General features: G+C 42.3%; 1 protein-coding gene across 44 annotated transcripts in view; it reads left to right on the top strand.

Annotated features, from left to right (window-relative positions):
* Positions 1-23,224, top strand: part of LOC110497798 (bridge-like lipid transfer protein family member 1) — a 126,761-nt gene that overhangs the window by 32,452 nt on the left and 71,085 nt on the right. For all 44 annotated transcript variants that reach the window (XR_016488954.1, XR_016488955.1, XR_016488956.1 and 41 more), the window contains 17 exons: positions 2,612-2,767; positions 2,933-3,030; positions 3,156-3,349; positions 4,789-4,895; positions 4,984-5,201; positions 5,402-5,620; positions 5,785-5,922; positions 8,106-8,282; positions 8,351-8,479; positions 8,622-8,741; positions 11,284-11,609; positions 11,771-12,015; positions 12,210-12,444; positions 12,617-13,105; positions 13,271-13,544; positions 15,363-15,500; positions 15,610-15,680. Coding sequence is in view for 40 of the 44 variants with exons in the window: in XM_021574170.3 (XP_021429845.3) it covers positions 2,612-2,767; positions 2,933-3,030; positions 3,156-3,349; positions 4,789-4,895; positions 4,984-5,201; positions 5,402-5,620; positions 5,785-5,922; positions 8,106-8,282; positions 8,351-8,479; positions 8,622-8,741; positions 11,284-11,609; positions 11,771-12,015; positions 12,210-12,444; positions 12,617-13,105; positions 13,271-13,544; positions 15,363-15,500; positions 15,610-15,680 (3,334 nt within the window). In the remaining 4 variants the exon portion in view is untranslated. The remainder of the gene's footprint in view (positions 1-2,611; positions 2,768-2,932; positions 3,031-3,155; positions 3,350-4,788; positions 4,896-4,983; positions 5,202-5,401; positions 5,621-5,784; positions 5,923-8,105; positions 8,283-8,350; positions 8,480-8,621; positions 8,742-11,283; positions 11,610-11,770; positions 12,016-12,209; positions 12,445-12,616; positions 13,106-13,270; positions 13,545-15,362; positions 15,501-15,609; positions 15,681-23,224) is intronic.

A 23,224-nucleotide genomic window follows, 5' to 3' on the forward strand; every position in this document is an offset into this window, starting at 1 on the left:
AGTTAAAAACAAATTCTTATTTACAATGACTGCCTAGGAACAGTGGGTTAACTGCCTTGTTCACGGGCAGAACGACAGATTTTTACCTTGTCAGCTCGGGGATTCAATCTTTCAACCTTTCGGTTACTAGTCCAACGCTCTAACCACTAGGCTACCTGCCGCCCGGTGGTTCCCACCGTGAAGCATGGAGGAGGAGGTGTGATGGTATGGGGCTGTTTTGCTGGTGACACTGTCAGTGATTTATTTAGTATTCAAGGCACACTTGACCACCATGGCTGCCAGAGCATTCTCCAGCGACATGCTATCCCATCTGGTTTGCGCTTAGTGGGACAATAATTTGTTTTTCATATGCGGGAACACCTTTAAGACTGTTGGAAAGCTTTCCAGGTGAAGCTGGTTGAGAGAATGCCAAGAGTGTGCAAAGCTGTCATCAAGGCAAAGGGTGGCTACTTTGAAGAATAAAACATGTAACACTTTTTTTGGCTACTAAATGATTCCATGTGTTATTTCATAGTTTGTCTTCACTAGTAGAAAATACAATGTAGAAAATAGTAAAAATCAAAACCTTTTTATATATAATGGTGTTATTAAAAAAACAATCAAGTGCTGACTTCGACTTCTTTATCAATTCATTGTGATATTCATGAATTGTATTTGGATAAACTAGCTTCAGTCTTACACCATCATTTGTTTTAGCGGTATCGTTTAAACAAAGGTTGGCAAGTATACGTGTTTTAACAAAATGGTAGATTAGGGTTGATGGGAGTAAAATACATTTTGTCCGTAAAATGTATGTAGTATGTATAAGATGGAAGTAGAAGCCCAAGTGTTGTTGTCCATTAGTTTTATCCAATTAAGGGAGGGGTGGTAGGGCTAGGGGAACATAAAAGGAAAATATACAAAACAAATAGTGTGTATGTGTATAGTGCCTTTGGAATGTATTCAAACTTATTGACTTTTTCCACATTTTGTTACGTTACAGCCTTATTTAAACATTCTTAAATGATATTTTTTCCTCAATCTACACACAATACCCCATAATGACAAAGTGAAAACAGGTTGTTTGAAATGGTTGAAAATGTATTAAAAATAACATACCTTAATTACATAAATATTCAGACCTTTTGCTATGAGATTGGAAATTGAGCTCAGGTGCATCCTGTTTCCATTGATCATCCTTTATGTTTCTACAACTTCATTAACCTGTGGTTAATTCAATTGATTGGACATGATTTGGAAAGACACACCTGTCTATATAAGGTCCCACAGTTGACATGTATTCAGCATTGAAGGTCCCCAAGAAGTGGCAGAACACTGGCCTCCATTATTCTTAAATGGAAGCTGTTTGGAACCACCAAAACTTTTCCAAGAGCTGGCCACCTGGCAAAACTGAGCAATCGGGGGAGAAAGGCCTTGGTCAGGGAGGTGACCAAGAACCCGATGCTCACTCTGACAGAGCTTCAGAGTTCTTCTGTGGAGATGGGAGAACATTCCAGAAGGACAACCATCTCTGCAGCACTCTAAAAATCAGGCCTTTATGGTACAGTGGCCAGACGGAAGGCACTCCTCAGTAAAGGCACATGACAGCCTGCTTGCCGTTTTCCAAAAGGCACCTAAAGACTCAGACCATGAGAAACAAGATTCTCTGGTCTGATGGGGTATTTCCTCCAGACGTGATGCTTGGAATTCAGGCCAAAGAGTTTCATCAGACTAGAGAATCTTGTTTCTCATGGTCTGAGAGTCCTTTAGGTGCCTTTTGTTAAACTCCAAGCGGAGTGTTCAGTTCGTTTTGGCGGCCAGCTCTAGGAAGAGAGCAGGTTCAGTCAACCAATGACGACATTGGATGAATTCTGCAGGCGCGAAAAAATTAAAATACAGCCATAGTGCATAATTTTGTCTGAAACATCCTCTCATAAATATGTAGGGAGACTGAAAAAAACACCCCAAATAATGTCTAGCGGAGAAGTTTCTCTGATATGACCCATTTTATACATACAAATTAATAGGTAAATAACCAATCACCGCCGTCCTTTAGGATCGCACATTCAGCAAGTCAGCAGCAGAGGGAGTTACCTTTGAATCCATTTTCCACATTCACTGTGTTGGTGGTGCTCATCAATTGATCATACCTTCAGAATTACGAAAGAGCATACTCTGGATACACTGAAATGTAATGTACTTGTAGAGTATTTTGTGACAAACAATGTCTTAAAATAAGCTAAATCTACAAGGGTAGTAATAAAATGTGTTATGTTGGATAAATTCATGTGAAATATTTCATTTCAGGATCAAGACATACTCCATATTTTAGAGCACACTATAAGGTCTATAATGACACCAAGATGTCTATCATGCACGGTTTACAGAGCATAGGGTCTTACAGTAGGTATGTCTAGGTCTAAAAAGGGCATAAAATGGCCACTTTCATCATGAATTTTTTTTGTTGATACAAATGTAAAAACCATGTCAAACAATCTTCCTCCCAATTAAGAATGAAAATTGCGGGCTTATTTGGCATGGAATTGCACTATAGACATTTGATGTACACATATTGTACTGAATCAAACGCTGCTGAATGTAGACACTTTGGTTCGCTCTTGTCCGTCTCTAGACCTGATCGGGGACTGGGCCAGTGACGGTGCCCCGGATATCTACTCTTTTGTCCCTTACGCCTGGAAGTTCAAGGTTGTCTTCCACCAGTTTGAGATGCTCTGGGCTGCCAACCAGCACAACTGGATCGACTGCTCCACTAAGCAACAGGAGAATGGTGAGACAGCTGTTGGAATTAAATGATGAACAAACTCAAGAATTCGCAAGGAGTGAACTTAACATTGTATGTAGTGAACATATACAATTTGCCTGCACTTTTGATGCACATAAGAATCGAAATGATTCATGTTTTACTGATATTGTATAACCCTTTGTCTTTCAGTGTATCTGGCTGCTTGTGGGGAGACTTTGAACATTGATTTCACGTTGCCTTTTAATGAGTATGTCCCTACCACCTGCAATACAAGGTTCTGTCTGAGGGTGAGTACAGTAGCTAATAGCAGATGGAATTTTTCATGATTTCAAGATCATTTCATGTAAGGAGTACCCTTACAGTACTTCCCGATGTGGGCACGTATAAGTCTGTGTCTCTGTGTTAATCCCAGGCTGAAGACACAGACTTGCGGCTCTCCCTGCCAGACTGCCACCCCAGCAGGTATCCACTGCTCACCTTGGCCAAGGACTACCAGAATAGCAAGTTGCCACCTGACATGTGCATGCCTGGGGAGAGCCAGGGCCAGAGCCATGGCGGCCCTCCCAAACTCAACAAGTCCGGCTGGAGGAACATCACCCACGCAGAGTGAGTCAGACCCACTAACACTTTAATTAACGGTATTCCACCAGTATTTAGCCATCATTTACTAGGAAACTGTGTGGTAGAGATGCTAGGGCTGTTGCGGTGATTGTATTACCACCACACCAGCAGTCGGAAGTCATGACCACAGTAAACACAGTAATCTCTTATGTACTTTGGATACACATTACTGGTACCCAACTCGCTAACAATCCTCAGAGTGCTAATGGCCTCATACTCATGGCTTTATTGTCCCTCTAACCACTCTGACAGCAATGCAAATGCAATTGAAAATCACATTAAACACATCAAAACAGTATGTTCTTTTAAAACTCACCTCACTGTGATTGATGAATTTGAAGAAAGAAGTTCAACAACAGGTTGAAACAGTGAAAAACATGGTTGTTGTGGATGTTGTTTCAAAGCCTAACAACGAAATGGACAGCGCTTTCCAAGGTGATGATTAATTCAAACCACCCATATGCATATTAGATATTGTGCATAAATATAGGCCTATATATGAGCCCAAGCCCGAAAAAAAAAACTGAATTAAAATAATGATTGTGCCTTTATACAATACATAGCCTACTGCAAATTACACATGGCAGAAAATGTTTTATAAACAAATACTGATTTAAGATAGTATCTTTGGTATATTAGCCTAAATTTAAACAAATTCAGATTTAACCTACAATTAGTGAAATTGTATTTGATTTTGAATAGCATAGTAATAGGGATTTAAAAAATAATAATTAATAGTTAATTCATATGAAAATATTAGTATATTAGTATTGACTGACAGTAGTCTCAGGACAATTTGTGTTTGAAGAAGTCATCCATCCTGTTTTTAATATTTTTTATTTTATTTTGTATAGTGCAGTAGAGTTCTTAAGCTATTTAGAATGGTATCATGTTGGGGGTTAAGACAATGGGATGATTCTGTAAGGTGTTCCGGGAAAGCACATTTTTAGAAAGTGTCTCACTTTGACAATACTCACCCTATAAAATAATGGCATGGGACTTTTAAGCAGATCTTGTCTGCTAAATGAACAAACCAACAGCCTATGGGATGGCACATAGCCAGATAACATACCGTAGGCCAACTCATTTTCTGTTCTTCTGAAATACATTTTCTTTAGACCTAAAATAAATAATGGAGTTATTGTGATGGTGTATATTCAATTGATTTATAATAGTTTTTTTTTTTTTATCTAGATGTTCCAAAGTCATGCATGCAGCTTGTATGCGTGGAGGCCTGGAGATGCTAAATGCGTTTATGTTCATTAACGGTCAATTACTGTGATACAATAAGCGTCTGACAAAATTTCATGTCAACCACAGCCCTTTGTGGTGCTTGTTTCACTGTATCCCAAAGAAATAAACAAGTAAATCATTATTACTATGTAATTACCATTTCACTATGCCATTTGTTCCTTGTGCTTCAGAGCTGGCTGGGTGGACTGTTGGACCGTCCCAAACTTCCTGCTCATCATTGATTACACCTGGCACCCCATCTACCCCCAGAAGGCAGACAAACAGCTCAAGCAGTCCTGTGAGCAGATTCCTAAGATGTTTAACTTCATTTGCGTTTATATGTTCCTGCTCTGTACTTCTACGTGAGTGTTTCTCTGTCCCTGCAGTGTCGGAGATGGAGGATGCCATGTTGTCGTCCTTGCGCCCCCCTGAGCACTCGTCTGTGCCCCACCCGCCACCACCTCGCAGCTCTGCCCACAACAGCAGGGTGACCACAGATCCCTCTGAGCTGCCCCCTGACAGGCTCCATGTGGAGATAGAGATGTCCCCCGACTCCCAGATCATCCTTTACGGGCCCCTGCTCAAGGCCCTCGTCTCCATCAAGGTACAGTACAGGGAGACAACATACAGCACAGGAAACTGTGCAGACTCATAGACATCCAGAAACCCCCTAGGGAGGGTAAATGCGAGATTTGAGGAAAACATTTGAGTAAATTGTACATTCTTCAAATCAAGGATTCAGCCCTTTGGTTAGAAAATGTCACAAGATTTAACCCTCCACACATCCCTCTCCCCCTTCTATAGGAGAACTACTTTGGTGAGGACGACATGTACACAGACTTTGAGGAGGCGGTGTCCAGCCCTGTGCTGTCCTCCCTGTCCACCTCCTCCACCCTGGGTTGGTCTCCACTGGGCCTGGACGATGACGGGAGGGATGGTGCCACCCTCCACCCCCTGGCCCTGCGCCCCTGGGAAATCACCGTCCTCATCAACCTCTACAAGGTGCACGGACGCCTGCCCATGGTAAGTCCATCCCCACCTACCCCTGCAACAACCAGCAATCTTTATCAGCAACTAACACATTATGTTGTCTATCAGCACCACTTTGTACCAGTTGTACCAGTGCTGGAGATACCCCTTAACCCAGACATTCTTCTAACTCTCTCTCTCCACGTGTGTCTGGACAGCACTGCGGCAGCGACAGTCCTGAAGCCCCCTCGGGGTTCCTAGAGAAGCTGTGTTTTGAGATGAAAAAGGGCTACAAAGAGACCATGCTCCAGCTTGTGCTCTCACCGGCTCACATATTCATCAGTGACAACTACCAGGTGAGTCAATCATAATCGAAAGGAAAGGAGCTTTAGTGATACATTCATACAAGAGCCCTCACATTTCACTTCAAGGGGTGCACTTGTTCATGTTGACAAGGATTTAAAAGCACTGGATTGATGTAGACATGGCGCAGAACATGGTTTATGATTGTATGCTTAGCAGTAGCAATGGGTTTGTTATTACTGGAACCTCAAGAGCTCAGAGATTTACCTGAAATGCCCTGGTTGGTAATCTCTTCCCTCATGCAATTATCTGCAGAACTGAGTTCTGCTGAGAATAATAGACTGCAACATTTTTGTTGTGGGTATGTGGCTCAATAATTTGAGAGTACTGTGAATGTTGATCAACTGGCTGAAGATTTGAATTGCAAAGAATCAAATAGACACTTTTTACCTATTAGCAATGCACATCGCACAATACTACCATTTGACTGTCAAACTGTAGGAACTAACCATTCTAAGAGGTTGTTTTGTGCTTCCACAAGATTGTTTGCTTGTGATGAATGTATGATAGATGTGCATGCATAATGTCTGGATGTTTGTGTGATGCGTGTATATGCATATAGGAAGCTAATCCCACCTGTCTTTAGGCTCCAACAAGTTTATTATTATTACTAGCACTGTAATGCGATTAAAATAAGGAATAAAAATAATGGCATTATTCACAATTTTTGAATTTGCTGAAATGTGCCAAAAACTACTTATAGGCAATCTGTTTTGATTGTAAGGGAAATAAACACTAAATACTCTTCATCAGAACCTTTTAATGGTATTTTCAACATAAACAACACAAAAGTCACTGACATACAATATAGCCAGTGGTGGAAGAAGTACTCAATTGTCATACTTGAGTAAAAGTAAAGATACCAATGACTCAAGTAAAAGTCACCCAGTTAAATACTTGTTAAAGTCTAAAAGTATTTGGTTTTAAATATACTTAAGTAACAAAAATAAATGGAATTGCTAAAATGTACTTAAATATCAAAGTCAAAGTAAATGTATAAATAATTTCAAATTCCTTATATTAAGCAAACCAGACGGCACAATTTTCTCATTTTTTAAAAATTGACGGATAGGAGGGGCACACTCCAACACTCAGACATAATTTACAAACAAAGCATTTGTGTTTAGTGAGTCCGCCAGATCAGAGGCAGTAGGGTTGAATGACCAGGGATGTTCTCTTGATAAGTGTGTGAATTGGACCATTTTCCTGTCAATGTACTTTTTTGGTGTCAATGAAAATCTATGGAGTAAAAAGTACATTATTTTCTTTAGTTATGTAGTGAAGTAAAAGTTACGTTTGGCAAAAATATAAATAGTAAAGTACAGATACCCCAAAAAACTACTTAAAAAGTACCTTAAAGTATTTTTACTTAAGTACTTTACACCACAGCATATAGCTAGCTATTAATGCTCCCAATGTTTAAGTAGGCCTACTCCATCTTGTTCTTGCAGTTTAACACTTGCATGAACACACAAGTTGTTAAACATTCAGGGTTGACTTTAGGGGAAAAATAAGGTTTTAAACCTGTCCAACAATGTTATCAATTCCACAGAAGACAATAACAACGGATCAGCCAGGTCTGAGTTCATGTAATATATAAAAAAGCTATTAGATCTAATCTAGGCTACTTATCCATGTTCTTCAACACGAACTAGTCACAAGCTGCTACTACTAAAAATGTGTGACCATTTGCTTAAATAGTTTGACCTGAGAACTACAACAAAAACATTAGCTAAATGGAATGGATATCCTGTTCTGATCAAAATCATTGTGGGAAATTAGAGTTGAATCAGCCATGGCACTGTAAACATTATTTTGATTAGCTAGCTAGCTAACATTAGCATAACTAGCTAGCTGCTTCTGTACAAATTATGCTTTTCCTGTTATCTAAAGAGAGGCCTAGGAATGTATTTATGGTTGAACTTTCTGTAAGTTTTCCTTCAAATGGTTGCTCAAAGCTGTGTGCATAGTGGATGTTTAAGCACCACAGTAGAGATAGAAAGCACTACAGAGACCAAGTGCACACTGTAAGCAGCACAGAGCGTGTTGTGTGTTGCACTTAAAAGGTTTTGTGTGGAAACGCGTTCGCTTAAGCGTGTGGTGAAGAAATGGAGATGTGATTAATGCGTTAAGACGTTAACTTTGACAGCCCTAATTATTACCTGTATCCACACAGCGGCCCACATCTGATGGTGTTCTGAGGGACGGCCACCTGAGTCTGTCTGGTCTGCAGATGCGTGCCCACGCCATGTTCTCAGCCCAGGGCCTGCCTCTAGGCACAGACACCCTGGAGTACGCCTGGCTCATAGACATGCAAGCCGGGGCCCTCACTGGGAGAGTCACCATGCCACAGGTCTGTCTACACTGCTGTTCTCTCTGTGTGTGTCTGTGTGTATATCTAATGAATGTGTTGTTCCTCAGCTGGCCAGTGTGATGGAGTGGGGCGAGACATACATGTTTCACGTCTTCTCCCGGGAGTTCCAGCTGGAACAGCCCAAGCCCTCCGTCATCTGCCAGCACGGGGTGGACCGCCGTGTGTGTGACTCCAAGGTAACACTTAGACACTTTCCCGTGCATGGAAATCACATACTAGAGAATCTGTAGTCTGCTGGTTTTCTGGTTTTCTATATTTGTGTAAAAAATATAAGACAGTAATAAACCAGTGTAACTATTCTGTTCTCTTCTCTTGTAGATGGCCTGCCTGCCTGGACACTGCCGGACTTCTGAGGAGCTCAAGTACACCATGACCCGTCTGGCTGTGGATGGGGCCGACCTCTTCATAGTGGAGCACAGCTGTGCAGCCAACATCAAGGTAATTCTTAAACTCCAGAACAAAATGTTTAACGTTAGGGGGTACTTGACAGGACTCGACATTAACGATTATCCTCATGGCTGGGACAAGTAAAAAAAGTAATTTAAAAAAGTCAGACAAGAAGAATACAGATTTAAGTTGTCCAAATGGACAAGTAAAAAAATATCCCCCAAAAATCACAATATCAAACAATTACTCCAATCAGAATTGGATCAGAGAGGCCAACATTGGATTAATATTCAAATGAATGTTTCATGTAGGCCTACATAAATAAAAAAAGCTCACATGTCAAAGTGTAGATGATATGCATATTGGCTACAGCCTCCTGTCCGAACCGATGCTGACCTGGAGGCGGCAGAAAATGTTGCCAAAGGTTAATGAGACTTTTAATTACATAAATAATGTACCTTCAGAAAGTATTCTTACACCTTGACTTATTCCACATCATTTTGTTACAGCCTAATTTCAAAATGGATTAAAAAATATATATATTTATAATCTCACCCATCTACAAAAAAATACCCCATAATGACAAAGTGAAAACTTGTTTAGAGAAATCTTAGCAAATTGATTGAAAATTATATACAGAAATATCTAATTTACAGAAATATTAGGTTATTGTCCTGCTGAAAGGTTAATTATTTTCCCAGTGTCTGGTGGAAAGCAGACTGAACCACGTATTCCTGTGCTTAACTCCATTCCATTCTTTTTTTTTTTTATCCTGATAAACTCCCCAGTACTTAACGATTACAAGCATACCCATAACATGATGCAGCCACCACTATACATGAAAATATGGATAGTAGTACTCAGTAATGTGTTGTGTTGGATTTGCCCCAAACATAGAACTTTGTATTCAGGACAAAAAGTTCATTGCTTTTTTCACATTTTTCACAGTATTACTTTAGTGCCTTGTTGCTAAGAGGATGCATGTTTTAGATGATAATTAATATTTTTTTACTCTGTCAATTAAGTTAGTATTGTGGAGTAACTACAATGTTGTTGATCCATCTTCAGTTTTCTATCACAGTTTAATTGTTTTAAAGTCACCATTGGCCTCATGGTGAAATCGCTGAGCGGTTTGCTTCCTCTCCCACAACTAAGTTAGGAAGAACGCCTGTATCTTTGTAGTGACTGGGTGTATTGATACAGCATCCAAAGTAGAATTAATAACTTCACCATGCTCAAAGGGATATTCAATGGGTGTTTTTTAAAACTAATATTTGCCCTTCTTTGTGAGGCATTGGAAAACCTTTTGTGAAATCTGTATTTGAAATTCACTGCTGAGGGACCTGTATGTGTGGTGTACAGAGATGAGACAGTCATTCAAAAATTAGGTTAAACACTATTATTGCACACAGAGTGAGTCCATGCAACTTATTATGTTACTTGTTATCAAATATTTACTCCTGAACTTATTTAGACTTGCCATAAAAAAGGGGTTGAATACTTATTAACTCAAGACATTTCAGCTTTTCATTTTGAATCAATTTGTAAAAATGTCTTAAAACATAATTCCACTTTGACATGGATATTTTGTGTAGGTCAGTAACAATTCAATCCAATTTAATACATTTTTAATTTAGGCTAACGCAACAAAACAACAAAAGTCAAGGGGTGTGAATACTTTCTGAAGGCACTGTAAACACATTGAAATCAGCATTTTTCTCTTGTTCTATTGGTTTTCAAATCAACGTTCTTTTATCGTCCGGCAGCCAAAGGAATAATCCTAGTCATATTAGTAACCCATGCTAGTTGATGCATCTTTAGATCTCCCCTCTTTCTTTATTTCGAACTGATATTTTCATCTCTGTCACATGGATCCACTCACGCTTGCGGTGTGCTTTTGAGAACAGTGTTTTCCCGCTAATTGCATTTTGGAATATTTGCGCATAGCCTACAGCCATGTGCACATTGTTGAGCTTATATTATAAAGAAATACAACTTTATCAACATCTTAAGCTAAACGGTCTGATCTGTTGCATCATTGCTTTAAAAATAAAACAAATGATGTGCACTGTTTGTATGAATCTGTGGTCCCAGAAGTGTCCCAGAGTCTGTTTTGAACCGTATAAATATTTTTGATCATCCCAGGGACGACCGGACGCCCTTATTTTCTAGCCCTGCAGGGAATTATTTTATAACGATGTAAAAAGTATTTGGTTGTAATTGTAATGTTGCAATGTTTAATAGGCTACCAAGGGTGGCCAACCATCTTCCAGGAGAGCCTTAAAGGGGCAGTGTTGTATTTTGAGACAGGTTTGAATATGCAAAGATGCCAATAGGAAGTGTGTAGCCGACATTTTTGTATATTTCTTATGGTAAAAAAAAAAAGATAGTAATACATTTTATTTTGTAAAGTGGTTCCTTGAATCTTAAAATGATGTAAAAATAGTGTTACAGGCCTTTTAAAAAAAAATATTTAAGCTTTTGGACAAGTAAAAAAATCTGTCCTACTTGTCCAGAGTGACAAGTGTTAGAAAATTAATGTCAAGCCCTGCTTGAGGACAGGAGTTCAAAAACAGTGCCTTCCCTTCACTAGACCGGCGCCATCCGACTGGCCAACTGCAACCTGCACAATCAGGCAGTAGGAGAAGGGATCAGTGCTGTGGTTCAGGACGTATATATCCACCAGTACATTGAACAGCAGCAGCAACAGCCCCAGTCAGACGGGGTCCGACCAGGGCCCTCTCCAGGTCAGGGATTAGGGCTGGGCCAGCCCCCTGTACTGCGGAGATCCTTCTGGTTGGAGGCTGGCTCGGTCAACTTTGCCCTGATCACAGCTGACGTGGCACTGGCTGCGGACCACCCGGCCAAGTACGAGGTGCAGAGGCAGTTCCTGGAGCTCCATGACGCTCACACCAAGAGGTAGGAATGGAGGAAGGAATGAATACACTTTATTGATCCCAAAGAAAATAGGGGGAAATGGATCCCTAAAGAAAATTGGTTTTGCCACCACCAGCAGCAGTCACAGACATTGAGAACACAGAGACATGAGTGTGCTGTCTCTCTCTTTCCCTTCCTCCCAGTCTATGGTTCCTGTGGTCAGATGAGACAGGGCGTAACAAGCGAAGCAGGAATAAGTGTGGCTGCCTGGGGGGCTGTCGTTTCTACGGGGGCACCAACACAGGCCTGGACTTCTTCCATCTGGAGGAGAAGACCCCCTCGAGCTCTGCCTTCTCCTCCAGCGCTGAGTCAGACATTTGCTACGGCCAATCACTGCTGCAGCCTGGAGAGTGGATCGTCACCAGGGAGACAACCAAACTGTCCGATGGTACGGGAGTTATAATTTATTTATCAAACGGTACAGGATTATAGTTCATAGAGATTGTAGACCGATGCAGAGGTCATATCTGGGTTCACTGTGAAAATTGTTAAATGTCAAGGATGCTGTTCTGTTCCATTTAAGCTTTGATCTGTGTAACTGGAACGCACGTGACCTACAGTAGTGTGTATTCCCTTCTATAGGTAAGGGTTTGGCGGTGATGAAGGACACCTGTACCCCCTGTCCGGCCCCGGATCCCGGAATGCGGGGTCAACGCCTGAGCCTCCAGGTGCCTCCGCGCTCCCACAGTTCGGCCTCCTCCTCCGAGGAAAATAGTTCCTCCAGCGCTGCATTGCCCCTACTGGCTGGGGAGAGGGACACCCCGTCTCCCAGCACTGAGGAACGCATGTTCCCCATGAACGGCAAAAGCACTGCAGAGTGAGTAGCAGATGAGTGCTCCAGGGGTGCAACAGGCATACACAATGCTCACACATATTCACAATTGACCAACAGCCCCCATACAAGCCCACGAAGAGTGAAGAAGCTGACTTTTTGTTGATTCCAAAGTGCATTATCTTGGTATTCTCAACCCCTTCTTCTTTCTACACAGTACTCTTACAGATGTCCCTGAGGGCTCCCCAATCTCTCCCAACAGTGCCCAGGAGCGCTCCTCCCTCCGCTCCCCTCTCCGCTCGCCCCTCAAGCGCCAGTCCTCCATGCAGTCTGCCCGGCTAGGCAGCACCAAGAGCCTATCGGCGGCCGTCTTCACCGACAAGCCTCCGCCACCCCTCGCTGGCGTCCAGTTCAGCAGCGAGGTCTCCCGTAGTGACGAGAATGCCCTGGACTCTCCGCGCCGGAGCTACAGCTCCTTCCCCTTCACGCCGTCCGCAGACTCCTGCACCTTCCACCAGTACCGCTCGGCCGACTCCAGCATGTCGGTGGCTGACAGCGAAGCTTACTTTTCAGCAGCAGAGGACTTTGAGCCCATCAGCAGTGCAGATGAGGGTCCAGGCACCTACCCTGGGAGGAAGAAGAGGAGGCAGCAGCAGCAGATGCAGTATCAGCCCCAGCAGCAGCCCTACCACATGGACCACTACAGGTTGGGACTGTAGCTGCTAAATGACTGCACCTCCTTTCCCGACCCTTCTCCCTCTTACCTAAGCGCGTACTTTCTAAGAGAATGTGTTCTCAGTCAACTTACCTAGTAAAATAAAGGGAAACAACACATGCTTGCAGTATTTAAACCAATCTGTTGTGATTCCAGCCGCAGCTCCATCTACCACAGCGTGGAGGGCCCCCTCACCTATGTGTTGAACGGGGATCTCATCACAGAGCCCAGGCCTCTACCCATGCCCCCCATGCTGCCCCCGCTGCCAGCCCACCCCATCCCCAGCCACCAGTCGCAGGCCTCCTTTGTTTCGGCGCTGGGGTTGGAGGAGGAGGGCTCGGTGGAGGTGGAGAAGACCCCTGAGCCAGGCCTGGTGACACGACAGCCCCACGTCATGGCCTGCTACCAGAGTTACCTGGCCCACTACCAGGTAAGGCTGAGACACATTACTTTATCCCTGAAATCTTATTATTATTATTATTAGATAGGAAAAGTAAGACGTATTGTACATACATTTGACACCCCTGTATAGGGTTGCAAAGGGAGGGTATATTACTGTTAACTTTCATGTCAACTTAGTGAAGTTGAATTGAACCATATGGCCTATCCACTAGAAACTCATGGACAATATGGATACATACAGTTGAAGTCGGAAGTTTACCAACACTTAGGTTGGAGTCATTAAAACTTGTTTTTCAACCACTCCACAAATGTATTGTTAACAAACTATAGTTTTGGCAAGTCAGTTGTGTCATGCACCAAGTAGATGTCCTAAGTAATTTTTCCAACAATTGTTTACAGACAGATTATTTCACAATTCCAGTGGGTCTGAAGTTTACATACACTAAGTTGACTGTGCCTTTAAACAGCTTGGAAAATTCCAGAAAATGATATCATAGCTTTAGAAGCTTCTGATAGGCTGATTGACATCATTTGAGTCAATTTGAGGTGTACCTGTGGATGTATTTCAAGGCCTACCTTCAAACTCGGTGCCTCTTTGCTTGACATCATGGGAAATTCAAAAGAAATCGGCCAAGACCTCAGAAAACAATTGTAGGCCTCCACAAATCTGGCTCATCATTGGGAGCAATTTCCAAATGCCTGAAGGTACCACGTTCATCTGTACAAACAATAGTACACAATTATAAAAACCATGGGACCACGCAGCCGTCATACCGCTCAGGAAGGAGATGCGTTCTGTCTCCTAGAGATGAACGTACTTTGGTGTGAAAAGTGCGAATCAATCCCAGAACAACAGCAAAGGACCTTATGAAGATGCTGGAGGAAACAGGTACAAAGTATCTATATGCACAGTAAAATGAGTCCTATATCAACATAACCTGAAAGGCCGCTCAGCAAGGAAGAAGTCACTGCTCCAAAACCTCCATAAAAAGCCAGACTACGGATTGCAACTGCACATGGGGACAAAGATTGTACTTTTTGGAGAAATGTCCTCTGGTCTGGTGAAACAAAAAATAACTGTTTGGCCATAATGACCATTGTTATGTTTGGAGGAAAAAAGGGGGAGGCTTGCAAGCCGAAGAACACCATTCCAACCGTGAAGCACAGGGGTGGCAGCATCATGTTGTGGGGGTGTTTTGCTACGAGAGGGACTTGTGCACTTCACAAAATAGATGGCTGAAACTGAAAAAGCGTGTGCGAGCAAGGAGGCCTACAAACCTGACTCAGTTACACCAGCTCTGTCAGGAGGAATGGGACAAAATTCACCCAACTTATTGTGGGAAGCTTGTGGAAGGCTACCCGACACTTGCTACCAAGTACTAATTGAGTGTATGTAAACTTCTGACCCACTGGGAATGTAATGAAAGAAATAAAAGCTGAAATAAATCATTCTCTCTACTATTATTGTGACATTTCACATTCTTAAAAAACATTCTTAAAATAAAGTGATGATCCCAATGAAACAGAGAATTTCATGTCAGGAATTGTGAAAAACTGAGTTGAAATGTATTTAGCTAAGGTGTATGTAAACTTCCGACTTCAACTGTATATAAAAAAATTATACTTTATATGAATACATTTTTAAAAAGTAATACCGAATTACCAAAGATTGGTAATTAACATGTAAGCTATGGCAAAGTTACCAGAAATGTGGGTTACTTTTGTAAATTACCGGTAGTTTTGCAAACCTACACCTACATTGTTGTTTATCAGGGAGAATAGGGAATCATGACAGCTCTCTTTGTTACATCTTAAACCTTCTGACCGTCTTCTGAATACACCCCAGGTGTCTAACTGGTCTCAGAAGCAGCCCACCAATAAGAGGACCTCCAAGTCCTCACTACACCGCCCCCTGGACCTGGACACGCCCACCAGTGAGGAGAGCTCTGCCTCCTTCAACCAGCTCTCTGTTCCCAGCTTTAAGGTAAGAAACACATTCTATATAGACAGTGTGTGTGTGTTTGTGTGTTACTGTGTGTGTCTGTTCATCCGTGGAGTACCCTGAGGTCTTAACCATTTCTCTTATGTTGTAGGTGGTTAAACAAGGCCTCTCTGCCAGCTCTCTACTAGACAGAGGTCTTTCGTTGATGGGAGACATAAACAAGTATTTCACATTTATTTTGCTAGGCTTTGTGTGTGCGTGTGCGCATCATATACACTGAGTGTACAAAACATTAGGACCTCCTGCTCTTTCCATGACATAGACTGTCCAGGTAAAAGCTAGGATCCCTTATTGATGTCACCTGTTAAATCCACTTCAATCAGTGTACAGTGCGTTTAGAAAGTATTCAGACCCCTTCCCTTTTTTCCACATTTTGTTACGTTACAATCTCATTCTAAAATGTATAAAATATGTTTTTTCCCTCATCAATCTACACACAGTACCCATAATGACAAAGCCAAATCAGGTTTAAAACCCCCCAGAAATTCCTTATTTACAAAAGTATTCACCCTTTCCTATGAGACTTGAAATTGAGCTCAGGTGCATCCTGTTTCCATTTATTGTCCTTGGGATGTTTCTACTCCTTGATTGGTGTCCACCTGCGGTAAATTCAATTGATTGGACAAGATTTGGAAAGGCACACACTTGTCTATATATGGTCCCACAGTTGACATTGCATGTCAAAGCAACAACCAAGCCATGATGTTGTCTGTACAGCCCCGAGACAGGATTCTGACGAGGTACAGATCTGGGGAATGGTAACAAAACATTTCTGCAGCATTGAATCTCCCCAACAACACAGAGTCCTCCATCATTCTTAAATGGTAGAAGTTTTAAACCACCAAGTCTCTTTCTAGAGCTGGCTGCTCGGCCAAACTGAGCAATCATCGGAGAAAAGACTTGGTCAGGGAGGTGACCAAGAACCTGATGGTCACTCTGACAGAGCTCCCGAGTTCCTCTGTGGAGATGGGAAAACCTTCCAGAAGGACAACCATCTCTGCAGCTCTCCACATGACAACCCACTTTGAGTTTCCCAAAATGCACCTAAAGACACTCAGACCATGAGAAACAAGATTGCCTGGTCTGATGAAACCAGGATTTAACTCTTGGCCTGAATGCTAAGTGTCACCTCTGGAGGAAACTAGGCACCATCCCTGTGGCGGTGACAGCATCATACTGTGGAGATTTGTTTTGCGGCAGGGACTGGAAGACTAGTCAGGATTGAGGGAAAGATAGACTGAGCAAAGTATAGAGAGGTCCTTGATGAAAACCTGCTCCAGACACCTCAGACTGGGGCAAAGGTTCACCATCCAACGGGACATCGACCCTAAGCACACCGCCAAGACAGGACAAGTCTTTGAATGTCCTTGAGTGACCCAGCCAGAGTCTGTACTCGAACATCTCTGGAGAGACATGAAAATAGCTGTGCAGCGATGCTCCCCATACATCCTGACAGAGCTTGCGAGGATCTACCCAAGAAGACTCGCGGCTGTAATCGCTGTCAAAGGTGCTTCAAGAAAATTCTGAGTAAAGGGTCTGAATGCGTATGTAAATGTAATGGTTATACACTGCTCAAAAAAATAAAGGGAACACTCAAATAACACATCCTAGATCTGAATGAATGAAATATTTGTATTAAATACTTTTTTCTTTACATAGTTGAATGTGCTGACAACAAAATCACACAAAAATTATCAATGGAAATCAAATTGATCAACCCATGGAGGTCTGGATTTGGAGTCACACTCAAAATTAAAGTGGAAAACCACACTACAGGCTGATCCAACTTTGATGTAATGTCCTTAAAACAAGTCAAAATGAGGCTCAGTAGTGTGTGTGGCCTCCACGTGCCTGTATGACCTCCCTACAATGCCTGGGCATTCTCCTGGACAGTATGTGGTGCAACGTGGTGTTGGTGGATGGAGCGAGACATGATGTCCCAGATGTGCTCAATTGGATTCAGGTCTGGGGAACAGGCGGGCCAGTCCATAGCATCAATGCCTTCCTCTTGCAGGAACTGCTGACACACTCCAGCCACATGAGGTCTAGCATTGTCTTGCATTAGGAGGAACCCAGGGCCAACCGCACCAGCATATGGTCTCACAAGGGGTCTGAGGATCTCATCTCGGAACCTAATGGCAGACAGGCTACCTCTGTCGAGCACATGGAGGACTGTGCGGCCCCCCCCAAAGAAATGCCACCCCACACCATGACTGACCTACCGCCAAACCGGTCATGCTGGAGGATGTTGCAGGCAGCAGAACATTCTCCACAGCGTCTCCAGACTCTGTCACGTCTGTCACATGTGCTCAGTGTGAACCTGCTTTCATCTGTGAAGAGCACAGGCTGCCAGTGGCGAATTTGCCAATCTTGGTGTTCTCTGGCAAATGCCAAACGTCCTGCACAGTGTTGGGCTGTAAGCTCAACCCCCACCTGTGGACGTCGGGCCCTCATACCACCCTCATGGAGTCTGTTTCTGACCGTTTGAGCAGACACATGCACATTTGTGGCCTGCTGGAGGTCATTTTGCAGGGCTCTGGCAGTGCTCCTCCTTGCACAAAGGCGGAGGTAGCGGTCTTGCTGCTGGGTTGTTGCCCTCCTACGGTCTCCTGATGTACTGGCCTGTCTCCTGGTAGCGCCTCCATGCTCTGGACACTACTCTGACAGACACAGCAAACCTTCTTGCCACAGCTCGCATTGATGTGCCATCCTGGATGAGCTGCACTACCTGAGCCACTTGTGTGGGTTGTAGACTCCGTCTCATGCTACCACTAGAGTGAAAGCACCGCCAGCATTCAAAAGTGACCAAAACATCAGCCAGGAAGCATAGGAACTGAGAAGTGGTCTGTAGTCACCACCTGCAGGACCACTCTTTTATTGGGGGTGTCTTGCTAATTGCCTATAATTTCCACCTGTTGTCTATTCCATTTGCACAACAGCATGTGAAATGTATTGTCAATCAGTGTTGCTTCCTAAGTGGACAGTTTGATTTCACAGAAGTGTGATTGACTTGGAGTTACATTGTGTTGTTTAAGTGTTCCCTTTATTTTTTTGAGCAGTGTAGTTTATAAATTGTTTATAAATGAATGCCTGGCTGGGCTGATGAGACAGTGGATTGCACAGTCAGATGGAACAGAGTATATAGGCATTTTATTGTCATAGATTTAGCCTGTGGTAACTTGTGGAATAGGCACCGGCTAGAATTTGGTTTTAACCAATCAGAATTCAGGAATTAGACCCAGCTGTTGCATAAAGCTAGCTATGTCAGCCATTTGCTAGGCCATCAGAAGCATCTGCCATTCAACTGTATTAGGGCAACATTTTGGAGTGGAATCAACCAATCACATTGACTTGTAATGGGTGGAACTGCTTTTACAAAAACGTATGGAAACTTCTGCCTTCTCGAAGGCCAACAGGCCACTGTGCAATATCGAGCAGTAGTTTTCCCACAGTCTAGCTAGCTAGCTTTTGTTGTAGGCTAGTTTGTAGCAGCTGCAGCAGGTGTTATCAAAGAGGATGTTCTTGCTAATTTGTTAGGTTCTCCTTTTACAAGAATAACTTTCAACAAGAAGATAGGTTTCAAAGGATCATGTGTTGAGTGAAACTAGTTTTTATTGTTGTTAAGGATATGGCAGACATACGCCCCCTTTGGAGAGATTGGGTACCCCTAGTAAACTGGAAAAAAAATCTGTCAAAAATTGTTAATATATGCAAATAAAAATTATTATTGGATAGAAAACACTCTAAAGATTCTAAAACCGTTGGAATTATGTCTGTAAGTATAGCAGAACTCACAGGGCAGGCATTCTTCCAAACTAGTTTTTGTGGCCATGAAAGTTGGAGCAACTTTGACGTCATGGCCCCCACCCTTCCCAACCAGCTATGATTCTGGGGACACTTTCTATCTCTTCCGCTAGATGTCCTCTTTCATTAGAGCTTCAAACCGTTCAAATCGCGCGAGAATTGACCCTATGGGAGTGAAATTAGTGCGTGCCACGAGAGAATAGGCTGTGCGTATGGGCGCGAATTGGTCACAGCCATTCCTTTGTTTCCAGCACTCAAGAGAAGGGCAGACGATGGCCGATTGAATTGAAGTTTGTTTTGCACGTCTAAAACATCATAAAGCTTGCTTCTGCACTTAGTTTGACCTGTTTAGTCGACATATAATGTGTAATTTTGAAGTTTTGATGCGCAACTTATCCGGACCAGAGGACGTTTTGGGTGCATTTCAGCTGATGTTATTAGCAGTAGCTAATACAAAGACGCAAGACTTGAAACCAAACGATGTATTGGGTAAGTATGAAGCCTTCCAGAACATTCTGAACGAAGACCATCGAAGGTAAGGGAATATTTATGCTTAAATCTGTGTTTCTGTTGACTCCAACATTACGTGGAAATGTAGCTTGGAACTGAGCGCTGTCTCACAATATGGAATAGTGTGCGATTTCTGTAACGTTAAAAATAAATCTAACACAGCGGTTGCATAAAGAAGCAGTGTATCTTTCTAACTATATGTAGAACATGTATATTTAGTCAAAGTTTATGATGTCTATTTACGTTATCTTGCCGCGCTACATAGATTTCCTGCGGGCATTTTTGAGTAATTTCTGAAGGTGAACTCACTGTAAATGGACATTTATGGATATAAATGGCATATTATTGAAAAAAAAAAATATGTACTGTGTAATATGTCATATTACTGTCATCTGATGAAGATTTTCAAAAGGTTAGTGAGCGATTTATTTTTTAATCCTGCGTTTGTTGATTGCATGTTTTGGCTATTGAAATGAGCTGTGTCTGGTGGTGGTTTTACATATATATGTGCTATGTTTTCGCCGTAAAACATTTTAGAAATCTGACTTGCTGGCTAGATGAACAAGATGTTTATCTTTCATTTGAGCTATTGGACTTGTTAATGTGTGGAGGTTAAATATTTTTAAGAATATTTTTGCGTTCCATGCGCCACCGTTTCAGCTGCACGTGGGAGGGTTGATTCCCAATTGGGAACCAATATCGTAAACAGGTTTTAATAACTTAAGTGAGTGTGAAACATAGTTGTATTTAAACTGTAGTTCACCGGTTACTTTGTGTGATAAACGTGAAATGTGTTTTGCAATGGGAAGTAATAGTTGTACATTTTGATTGGGAAATGCTTAGCCTAATGGTTGTGTTTTTGTATTCCTATGATTGGGACCTACTGGCTTATTATGTATGAGTGAATGGACTGCTAACGTTCTATTGGCCTTATGCAGTGGTAAAGGAGAAGTGGGTCCTGTGTGAAAAATTCTATGTTTTCCTATCGATTTCAGATTTTCACTCTCAAAATAATAAGAAAAAATTAGAAAAATGACAAGAATGTGATGTTCTAAGTCCACAACAATGCTTTAACCACATCAGGAAAAACATTGTTCCCAACATTAAAAAAATTATATAGGGTGTAGTTGCCCTTTAATTCAATTGAGCAAAACAAATGCCCTCCCCATTGATACAACTCAGCATTATATAATTCTGTCAGTGAACTTTTAACTGGAAAGGTTTTTTGGTTAAGCCTTTAGAAATTATCATGATGACTGAATTACGCATCTAACCAAGACCATGGAACAACTTTTTCAATACCTGGTTTGCCTACCCATTGTTGCCTTAGTTGGCATTTACTGGTAGATATCAGGAGTTACTGATGTCATTCTTCTGTGAGCTGCTCAATGCGACAACCAGTTGAGAGCTGCACACTCTTCCTGCCTGCAGATGATATTCCATTGACACTAGGCTATGTGTACTGCTCGCTTTGTGATTGTGTAGGCTACTTTGTGCATGATTTCACTATTATACTACAGTCGTGGCCAAAAGTTTTGAGAATGACACAAATATTAATTTTCACAAAGTCTGCTGCCTCAGTGTCTTTCGATATTTTTGTCAGATGTTACTATGGAATACTGAAGTATAATTACAAGCATTTCATAAATGTCAAAGGCTTTAATTAACAATTACATGAAGTTGATGCAAAGAGTCAACATTTGCAGTGTTGACCCTTCTTTTTCAAGACCTCTGCAATCCATTCTGGCATGCTGTCAGTTAACTTTTGGGCCACATCCTGACTGATGCATCATCAATGCTTGGAGTTTGTCAGAATTTGTGGGTTTTTGTTTGTCCACCCACCTCTTGAGGATTGACCACACGTTCTCAATGGTATTAAGGTCTGGGGAGTTTCCTGGCCATGGGCCCAAAATATCGATGTTTTGTTCACCGAGCCACTTAGTTATCACTTTTGCCTAATGGCAAGGTGCTCCATCATGCTGGAAAAGGCATTGTTCGTCACCAAACTGTTCCTGGATGGTTGGGAGAAGTTGCTTTTGGAGGATGTGTTGATACCATTCTTTATTCATGGCTGTGTTCTTAGGCAAAATTGTGAGTGAGCCCACTCCCTTGGCTGAGAAGCAACCCCACACATGAATGGTCTCAGGATGCTTTACTGTTGTCATGACACCAGACTGATGGTAGCGCTCACCTTGTCTTCTCCCGACAAGCTTTTTTCCGGATGCCCCAAACAATTGGAAAGGGGATTCATCAGAGAAAATGACTTTACCCCAGTCCTCAGCAGTCCAATCCCTGTACCTTTTGCAGAATATCAGTCTGTCCCTGATGTTTTTCCTGGAGAGAAGTGGCTTCTTTGCTGTCCTTTTTGACACCAGGCCATCCTCCAAAAGTCCTTGCCTCACTGTGCGTGCAGATGCACTCACACCTGCCTACTGCCATTCCTGAGCAAGCCTTCTTCACAACAATTGATCCGCTCTCCTTGAAGTTCTTGATGATCTGGTAAATGGTTGATTCAGGTGCAATCTTACTGGCAGCAATATCCTTGCCTGTGAAGCCCTTTTTGTGCAAAGCAATGATTTTGCAGGTAACCTTGCAGGTAACCATGGTTGACAGAGGAAGAACAATGATTCCAAGCAGCACCCTCCCTTTGCAGCTTCCAGTCTGTTATTCAAACTCAATCAGCATGACAGAGTGATCTCCAGCCTTGTCCTTGTCAACAATCACACCTGTGTTAACGAAAGAATCACTGACATAATGTCAGCTGGTCCTTTTGTGGCAGGGCTGAAATGCAGTGGAAATGTTTTTGGGGGATTCCGTTCATTTGCATGGCAAAGATTGACTTTGCCATTAATAACATTGTGGAGTATATGCAAATTGCCATCATACAAACTGAGGCAGCAGACTTTGTGAAAAATAATATTTGTGTCATTCTCAACTTTTGGCCACGACTGTACATAATGAATAAGTCGTATACCTCCAATACACTACTTTGATATGCAAAAGTAGGGATTAAAAAGTGAGTATACACAATGCCCACTGAAAAACAAAGTGGGTATAAGGCCTATACCTGCAATAATAGTCTCCACTACACCACTGACACTTTGTGTTTTACAAAATGTGCACTCTCTTACATGTGTGCTGGTATTACGATTGCTGTCCTTTCAGCATCACAAGCATGTCACACACTGAAGGCCTAGATCCAATAGGTTTGCCACTGCGCAAACATGTTTATTATAGATATAAAGACGGTTATAATTTCCCCGTCTCCCCTTACTAATAGTGAGCATGCAACTTTCCAACAATTTCCCGACTCTTCCCTACCAGCGAGTCAAGGAAATTCGGACAAAGTCTGAGGAAATCTTTCAATGAAAGTAAAGGACAGTAATGTTACG

The sequence above is a fragment of the Oncorhynchus mykiss genome, chromosome 19 (genome assembly GCF_057628025.1).
Source record: "Oncorhynchus mykiss isolate SJ-2025 chromosome 19, ASM5762802v1, whole genome shotgun sequence".
Classification (NCBI taxonomy): Eukaryota; Metazoa; Chordata; class Actinopteri; order Salmoniformes; family Salmonidae; genus Oncorhynchus; species Oncorhynchus mykiss.